We start from the raw sequence: 9,659 nt of genomic DNA on the forward strand, positions 1-9,659 counted from the left end.
CTACTGTGTGGGAACCAGTGAATCCTAATGGTGACCTTAACACAGCACCGGTAGATCCTAAGTTCCAGTAGGTTTCTAATGGAATGTAATGGTTTTAGATCATAATGGGACCAGTAGGTTTCTAATGGTTTTAGATCCTAATGGGACCAGTAGGTTTCTAATGGAATCTAATGGTTTTAGATCCTAATGGGAGCAGTAGGTTTCTAATGGCTTCTAATGGAGGCGGCCAATTCCCATTAGGATATTACCATTAGAGAAAACCTAATGGTTTCTAATGGTTTTTGTCTAATGGCTTCTATGGTTTTTTTCAGCAGGGCGTTCGGCCCGACAGTGAAAAAACAGCTATAGTGTTTGATGTTCTGGGACTTTGATGTTCTTCGTATTGTGGTGGAAAAATCAGTTTGACACAGTTAATTCATCTGCAAAACAGACTGTACATTTCTTTAAAGATGTTTTGTTCTCATGGGATCTCTCCCGTCTCTTACCTGGTAAATACATGCAAAGTATAGCCTAATAGACCCTTTTCTGTGCAACGTCATCATCCTGTTTCGACATTGCGCACGGATCTCTGTAATGACACCGGTCAATAGAATTGATGCTTTTGATTGATGGACCTGGTGGCATCCGTAGTTCATTCTTTTGTTGCCAAAATGCACGCGTACACTTAATTGTTTACCAACAGTAAAAGGGTCTATATATAATGGGTAATTACTGAGACACATATACTGTAGGTATAATTTCAAAACAGGAGTATTTCAAATGTTCAATTACTGCACATAAATTCAATAACTGACATAGAACCACCAGGTAACCACATTTTTACATAGCTTCTATAACATCCAATGACAAAAAACTGTCCCCACTGAGGTTTGAACCTGCTACATTCAGCACAGGACACAAACTCCTTAACCACTTGGCCACCGGAAATCTTGAAAAACAATGGTGTCATAGTCTTTTTGTGTTGATGTTCTGGGACCACTGCCTCATGTGGTAGCAACATAGAACTGCAGGGCAACAACCCCGGGGACCCAGGGAGGGAGTGACAACAAAAAGACATTTGCTCTCTATGGTGCAGACTTACAGCCACGCACAAAAATGATATTGCTAAAAGACCACATGCCTCTTGTCCCATTTCTTTCCATAAGGTGGCGCTGCGGTCATATCGCCAGCTCAATCCTCTCTATAGGTGAACCACATGGTGAACCAGGGCAGAGAGCAGAGACACCTTTTATCAACAGGAATCAGAGAGGCTTTGGGCCTGATAGATATTCTCTAGTCTGAGATACTTATGTGAGATATATCACCACATAATGTAGAAGTAGGCCTACAGTTGATAGCCTCTGGCTAGGGAGAAGAGATGACAACTGTAAATGGATTATCAGAGTGTTAGACACGTTGAGAGAGGAGTAATGAGGGAAAAGCTTCAGGCCTTCTGATTCTGTATGCTCAAATGTAACTCTGAAGCAGAGTCTGGGAGTTTACAGAGTTACAGGTCTGGCTGGGGAATAACTTGAGCATTAATACGTTAACCCCCAATCAGTGTATTGAATAATAAAACTTTCATCGTCTGTGTAGTCGAGGTGGTTTGGGATAATGCTCGTGCGATGATGCGTATCTCTGTCAGTGAATGGGAGAGCCCAGATACTGTCCCCGAACGTTCAGGAATAGCCTACCTCTTTGGTCTAGCGGTAGCTGTTTGGATCCCCATGAAGACGGTTGGCTGCTTGATCCACACCACGCCTACCCGTCACGTCTGGAACGGTGTTTGAATTACCGAGACCTCAAGTTGCGACGCGCGGTGTAGTTTGGTCTGCCCTCCCTCAGATCTGTGGGATCTTTTTTGTTTTCCTACCACAGATACTATCTGATATTACAGTATAATAAATATAATAATAGAGCCTAGGTAGGAGTGACATCTCCACTCTTGGGGGTGCCCATTAGCAGGGGGAGATGCAGTCATCTGTATTGATCTGAGGTAATTATCAGCAGGGGAGTCTAGATTCACTGAGCCATGCTGATTACATCTTAATGGGTCTATAAGATGAATGGGTCCCTGACCAGTGGTGGGCGAGTCTGCTTTGTCCTGCGCAGAGACCAAGTTATCCGTTGTTGGCTTGCCTCTCAGGTAAGAAAATAATAATGATAGTAGAGTATTAGTAGCAGTGGGAGTAAAGTAGCCATCTGTGGTTGCTGGATTTTCCTGCTGCTGAATATTCAAATGTCTATTAATTTATACCAAAGAATCTCTGCGATAGTGTGTTCCAGACTTGAAATAAAAGGAGTCGTCGAAAACCCTAGCTCTGATGCAAAAATATTTATTCAAGTGACCGTCATCTTCAAGGTGACCCTCGTCTAAAGTAACCCTCGGCTCCAGACAGCCTGTCCCTGTCTGTGGTCTCTCCCCATCTCTCCCTGCAGGTATGGCGTCTGAAGTGCTGGTGAGAGGGCTGCTCTACCTGTCGCTGGCGGTGGTGGGGGTGCCGGGGAACGCCGCCGTCATCTGGGCCTTCCTGCTGCTGCTCCACCAGGAGCGCCGCCTCCTCCCGGCCGACGCCATCGTGCTGCACCTGGCGTGCGCCAACCTGCTGGTGGTGGGCGTGCGCTGCCCGCTGGAGACCCTGGCCTCCTTCGGCCTGGAGGTGTTCGACGACGCCGGCTGCAAGGGGGTGATCTTCATCTACCGCACCGGCCGCTCGCTCTCCATCTGGCTGACCTTCGCGCTGAGCGCCTACCAGTGCCTGAGCGTGGCCCCGCCCGGCTCGCGCTGGGAGTCTGCCCGCCGCCTGACCGGACGCCACCTGGGCCTGGTCTTCCTCGCCCTCTGGCTCGTCAACACCTCCATGAGCTCGGCGGCCATCGCGTTCTCCGTGGCGTCGCGCAACGACTCCGACTCCGCCGCGCCGCACGGGATCAACGTGCACTTCTGCTACGTGCACTTCCCCTCCGGGCGGTCCAAGCGGGCCAACGGGGCGGCCCAGGTGACGCGGGACGCGGTGCCCATGGCGCTGATGACCCTGGCCAGCCTCATCATCCTAGTCTTCCTGTATCGACACGGCCGGCAGGTCAGGGGACTCGGCGGCGGCGGCGGTGGAGCGGAGCGGCGGGCGGCCAAGGGCGTGGTGACCCTGGTGGTGGTGTACGTGCTACTCTACGGCGTGGACAACGGCCTGTGGGTGTACACGCTGACCGTGCGGCGGACCATGGCGTCCTCGCTCATCTCCGACCTGCGCATCTTTTTCACCTCGCTGTATGCCGCCATCAGCCCGCTGGTCGTCGTCGCCTCCAACAGGAAGGTGAACCGGCGGCTGAGGGGGCGGGGCTGGGGCCGGGAGACAGCCCCCCAGGAGTGAGACGTCTCCGCCCTCTCAACCACGTGAAAGGAGGCCCGCTTATTATTCCTCCAGGGATGTTGAGCGCACTCACTTCTCAATGACTGTAAAAACTGTACAGTTTCAGGAAATTAGCTATTAGAGTATTTACCTGCTTTTACTTCACCATATGAGCGCAGCGGGGCATGATCAGTCCTACAGGAAAACTCTCAATATCTCAATTACTAGAAATTGTAATGTTGCTGGTGAACATTGGCGTCTAATTCAGTGTCAGTAGGGTAGTATCAATGGTGTGGCTCATCCTTTAACTACTCTTATGATGTTTATTGTAGTGGGGCTGAAAACAATTTCTCAAGATCTAATTATTAATAAATGTTTTACACAGTAGTTACTGATGTTCCTCTGTTCAAGGTTCTTTCTTGAAATGTCATTCTTTCTCCAGTTTGTAATCTTAAAGATTTTATCTTTCTGGAGAGCCTCTAGAGTGTTGCTCCCTTAATGATGATGACTGTGGTGCAGAATAAAGGTCAATGGCTGAGAACTTTATTAAAAATAAGGTTTTAAAAGGAAAAAGGTCAGTCACAAAATCCTCAACCCGTCAGTTATTCAGACCGTTTGTCAAATGGTGCACAAATATGAATCTTGCCAGAAATGGTTTTGTTTGTTCATTCATTTATGCCTCCTCTTCTTAATTGGGTGGAAGGATTATCATCGGATGACTAACAGCTCGTTGGATCTGTCAGATCGCTTCCAGAAGCCTCATCAGTTATAATTAACGCTTTGAGTAAAGGCTGTGAAATGTCTTGTTGCTAATGAGAGCGTTTAATTGCTCTGCAGAGACCTGGGTAGGTAAAGGATAATGGGACAACTCCTCCTCTCCCCAGAGAACACAAGACAGAAAGATGTGCCTGAGATCACTCTCCTCCTGCAGACTGAGCAACCTGTGATGCATTTGAGCACAGATCTGATATCCCTGATGAAACGGGACAGATGATTTCATCTGATTCAAACGGCAATAGAAATGTAAATGATAGGATTCGGTTCTATGCAGGCGTGTAACTGAACCCCCGTGGGAAAGCTCCGCCCTAATCACGCTCCAATTATGGGACGTAATTGTTCACACGAATGCACTCACACCTTTGGAGAGCCAGGGAGGGGGCGGGATCAGTGGATGGGGGGAGGGGTGCTGGGTGACGGTGATAGGGGGGCTGGAAGGACAACTTGTCCATGTGTGAGCCCCTGTGGGGCAAGTGTCACAGTTGGTTGTGATTGAAGTTATTACCTCCACTGATACGAACGGTCGGCAGGTGATAAGCAGGAATCCAGCCTTACCCAGTTACCAATAGTGTTTATTTAGGTCTGCTACAAAAGCCCAAACTCAAAGAAAATGCTGGAAGAAACATCTGTTTTGCATCACACAGCAGACATTGACTCTTTCCATGGTCTCCTTATGAAATAATAATGTGTAAAAAGTCAGAAAAAATATAGATACTGTATTATTGATAACCACTAATCCTTACTGTAAACATCATGATATATTCCAAGCATGTGTGGTTCCACTGGCATGTCTATGGTGAACGCAATGCATTTAGTTGAGTTCAATAATAGATTTGGTGTTGAGATGAGTTGGTGTTCTCATATAGGTCCCTCCCGATGATAAATTCCATGCTTCTTATTCTTCACACCACTGAAATCTGATTGGCTCAAGACACAGACTCCGGTGGAATGAAGGATAGAATTCATGGAGGACAGAGGGTTGTGACCTGGTCGAGGACGACATCATCTGCTCTGTGTCATACCTGACGAGGCTTCTGGGCTTCCTCCCTGTCATAGAACAAAACAAAGAACCAGCCACAAGTGTGGAAACACACCGGTATAAAACAGCAGGAGACGAACGTGTGTGAGCCTGTACCTGTCTCTGCGCCTTTACATTTGAGTATGTGTGTGTGTGTGTGTGTGTGTGTGTGAGTGTGTGTGTGTGTGTGTTTGTTCCAGTGTGTAGGGTGTGCCAGCCTCTCCCCTCCACAAGATGGGACCTGCTCCAGCTCTGTTCCATTCCCCCAGAATGCTCGGGGCTTGGGGTGGATACCTTGATCCTGCTAGGCGTGTAGAGGCCAGACCAGACCCATCATGGCCTCTCTCTCTGGCTGTACTAACCCCCCCCCCCCCCGATCCCCCAGCCTCAGCTCAAACCTCACACCAGACAGAGCACCAGAACATTCACCCCCAAACACTTATGTCTATGCGGGACTTGTATATGTTTCACCTCCCTGTTTGTACTAACGACTCGTAACGACTTCTGTAAAGTTGTTTAAGTCTACTCAGTAAGTGTTTGTGATCTTCTACTTCTAATCAATCAAATCACTGGAGAAGTGGCTTAGGCGAACTGCCTGTACCCTCAACTTGTTGACAGCTCCCATACCTGACTTACCTGACTGGAGGCGTTCCTTGGAAGTCCCACTTCTTGTTTGATCCATACCTGTAAGCGTAACACACCGTACAGCACAACAACACACACAGATACCATACATCACACCACTGTTCTACAGAGAACGACAGGGCACTCTGAGAGCTAAGACAGTTTGACAAGGATCATCAACAAAATCTAACAGCGAATCCTCCCAGACTATGATAAAGAAAAAGCAGACAAAAAAAAGACAAAACAAGAAGAAAAAAAAAGAAGTGAAGATGTCAGATTGTCCTTTGATGTAAAGGAGCGGCCGCAGTAATCCAGACCGTTTCTACTCCGCTGTGTCTGCTGTCAGTCTCACTCTCACTCTACATACCTGCACCAGGTTAAGGCATTTTTAGCCTCCCGCAGGGACCAATCACCACTCAGCACTGAGAAAGCCCCGCCCCTCTCTGCCTTAGAGACCGTCTACACCCAAATATAGTCCTTCTTCCCATCACACTGTGACACATCAAAACTCACCCCCCAACCCAAGAAGCTAGGCCCAACCAGTCCAAATCCAACACCCACCTAAAAAAACACCAACTATCATTCAATGGAATCTATCAGCTTCTTTCCCTACCTCAGGTTTGTCTGTACACACTTACTTTTTGTTTTTCTGCAGTTGACAAAATGCTTGACAACCAGGCCAAGTTATGCTCGCGGCTAGGAAGAAGGCACTCAACGCATGATATAGATTTTTCTTTTTTATTGTTTCCTTATTTACTTTGCAACGTACTGTTACCATATCCGGCATGTATAGTGGAATTTAGAGAGCAAACCATGTGGATGGGGTAGGTTAGGATTAAGCAACTATCAAAGGTTAGGGTGTAAGATTTTGTAACTTTTACTGTCTTAGTCATAATGGCTTGGCTGTATTGCGACCACAACGTTAAGTGATGAATTTATTAAGAAAAGTATATATCTTATTTGTTTTATTATTTCCTGTCTATCAATAACCTGGTGTATATATATACCCATACTCACTGTATGTTACCTGACAGAGTTTACTTGTTAATGTACACCTGCAAGCCTTGTTGAAAATAAAACAAATAAAAATGTGGTCACAAAAAAAAAGTAAGCTTGACAATGACGGTGCAACAACGTACCCTGTTATTAAGTAAACACTCCTGGGCTCATATAAAGGGTAGATACTGTGTCTTACATTTGGTCTACCTGCTCCGCCCCCTCCTTGGTTAAACAGGGACCTCTCTGCCTCAACATGCCAGGTGAAAAATGTGTTCTCTTTCTGGGTGACTGCCACTAGGCAAATTTAGTGAAACATTCAAACCTATCTTAAATTAAAACAAAGTAACGTAGCTCAAGGTCTGTATGCACAATTAGTCGCACAGGATGCGACTATTACAATAATGTTACAGCATGTTGCTACATTTACAGTCCACATTCTCCAACGATACATGCTGATATGCTGATACTCTGACATTGGGATGGAGATGGGTCACTGCAGTACAAGCACAGTGCAGATAAAACCTCTAAAGTATTCAGTTCTACACGCATGAAATACATTTGAGGTAACCGTTACATGAATCCCACAGTTTGTCTTTGTCTGTGTGTGTGTGTGTGTGTGTGTGTGACCCATTGCTCCACTTCCATCTCCTTCCACCCATTTCACAGAAGGAGAGGAGAGGATACTGTTCCAACATGCCCTGGAATGTGGCTCTGCTGCCCGGAGCCCCATGGAAGACGAGAAAGAGAGAGAGAGAGAGAGAGAGAGAGAGAGAGGGGGAGACAGAGAGAGAGAGAGAGAGAGAGAGAGAAAGAGAGAGGGAGAGAGAGAGAGAGAGAGAGAGAGAGGGAGGGAGAGAGAGAGGGAGAGAGAGAGAGAGAGAGAGGGAGGGAGAGAGAGGGAGAGAGAGAGAGAGAGAGAGAGGGAGGGAGAGAGAGAGAGAGAGAGGGAGAGAGAGAGAGAGAGAGAGAGGGAGGGAGAGAGAGAATACATACAGTAAATGTGTGTGTGTGTACTGTATATATACTGTATGTGTCTGGGTGTGTGTCCTGTATATGTATATAGTGTGTGTACTGATACTGCACGAGTGTTTGTGTCTGTGTGTGTATTGTATGAGGGTGTGTGCGTGTACAGTATATGTGTGTGTACTGTATGATTGTGTGTGTGTATGTGTGTGTGTGTGCGTGTGTGTGTGTGTGTATTGTATGATTGTGTGTGTGTGTACTGTATGATTGTGTGTGTTTGTATGTACAGTACTGTATGATTGTGTGTGTGTGTGTGTGTGTGTGTGTGTGTACTGTATGGTTGTGTGTGTGTGTCTGTGTGCTGCATTATTGTGTGTGTGTATGTGTGTGTGTGTGTGTGTGTGTGTGTGTGTACTGTATGGTTGTGTGTGTGTGTGCACTGTATGGTTGTGTGTGTGTATGTGTGTGTGTACTGTATGGTTGTGTGTGTGTGAACTGTATGGTTGTGTGTGTGTGTGTGTGTGTGTGTGTGTGTACTGTATGGTTGTGTGTGTGTGTGCTGCATGGTTGTGTGTGTGTGTGTGTGCTCCACCGAGGCCACAGGGCCGTGGTGCTCGGGCCCCTCTCAGGTGAGTTATGAGCGGCCGTGTCTGGGCTTGTCTGGAGATTCAAGTCAGCCTGCAATCTTCCCAGCGATGCACAACAACAGGAAAGAGAGTGGAGCGTGGAGCTGTGTCTTGTCACCCATAAATTTCTCAATGTATTATACATGCAGGGACCAATGAGAGCGTAGGTTGGTCGGCGCCAGAAGCAGCAGGAAATCACAGCACCCCCATTGCTCATCTCTACAAGATTGTGATGTCTAAATAATATCTGAGCACTTCTCGGGTAAAATGGGAGAATTGTTGCATGCAGGCACGAAAATGTTATCAGGTTTTGCATAATCGATTCTGTCTCAATATAGTTTTGTCATTTGCGAGCGGAAAGTGAAATCAATATATCTAAGAAGGGTGATCCACATGGGGGTGTCAGTTAGCAGAGATTAGTTCCTTTGATGAGCCAATCGAGAGTGTTCCCCAGGGAAAGGCTGCATCGTGCTCTGAGCTCCTAAATGTTCATCTAGTATAATTATAGTGGGGCCTGGGGGCCAGTGGTGTAGGATGGAGGGTATATGGAGGTGTACACGATAGACCCACTTCTTTATCCATAGACCCACAGTAGATCCACTTCTTTATCCATGGACCCACAGTAGACCCTCTTATTTATCCATGGACCCACAGTAGACCCACTTCTTTATCCATAGACCCACAGTAGACCCACTTCTTTATCCATGGACCCACAGTAGATCCACTTCTTTATCCATGGACCCACAGTAGACCCCCTTCTTTATCCATGGACCCACAGTATACCCACTTCTTTATCCATGGACCCACAGTAGACCCACTTCTTTATCCATGGACCCACAGTAGATCCACTTCTTTATCCATGGACCCACAGTAGACCCCCTTCTTTATCCATGGACCCACAGTAGACCCACTTCTTTATCCATGGACCCACAGTAGACCCACTTCTTTATCCATGGACCCACAGTAGACCCACTTCTTTATCCATGGACCCACAGTAGACCCACTTCTTTATTCATGGACCCACAGTAGACCCACTTCTTTATCCATGGACCCACAGTAGACCCACATCTCTATCCATGGACCCACTTCTTTAAACACCACTAATGTCAAAACGAACATTTCTGCTACAATAGAGTTTGAAGCAGGGATGAACTGCTGAAGAGACGTCTGTGTGTGTTGACTGAAGACTATGATGATGCGCTGCTGTGTAAGAGGAAATAAAATGAAAGAACAAATAAATATGTTCTTAAAGTGACAAATTAGGGGGTTGTTAGATTCAATGTGTGCTACCACCTCTCTGGGCTATAACTTTACTCCACCTGT

At 46.8% G+C, this 9,659-nt stretch overlaps 1 protein-coding gene across 1 annotated transcript; it reads left to right on the forward strand.

Annotated features, from left to right (window-relative positions):
* Positions 1-2,420: 2,420 nt before the first annotated feature.
* On the forward strand, positions 2,421-3,350 carry ora2 (olfactory receptor class A related 2; the record flags this gene model as incomplete). The annotated part of the gene is made up of 1 exon (XM_084441325.1): positions 2,421-3,350. One exon carries the CDS (start codon positions 2,421-2,423, stop codon positions 3,348-3,350), a length of 930 nt encoding a protein of 309 aa, XP_084297451.1.
* Between the last annotated feature and the right edge of the window lie 6,309 nt (positions 3,351-9,659).

Source organism: Borostomias antarcticus, assembly GCF_949987555.1.
Source record: "Borostomias antarcticus genome assembly, chromosome: 7".
NCBI classification, from domain to species: Eukaryota; Metazoa; Chordata; class Actinopteri; order Stomiiformes; family Stomiidae; genus Borostomias; species Borostomias antarcticus.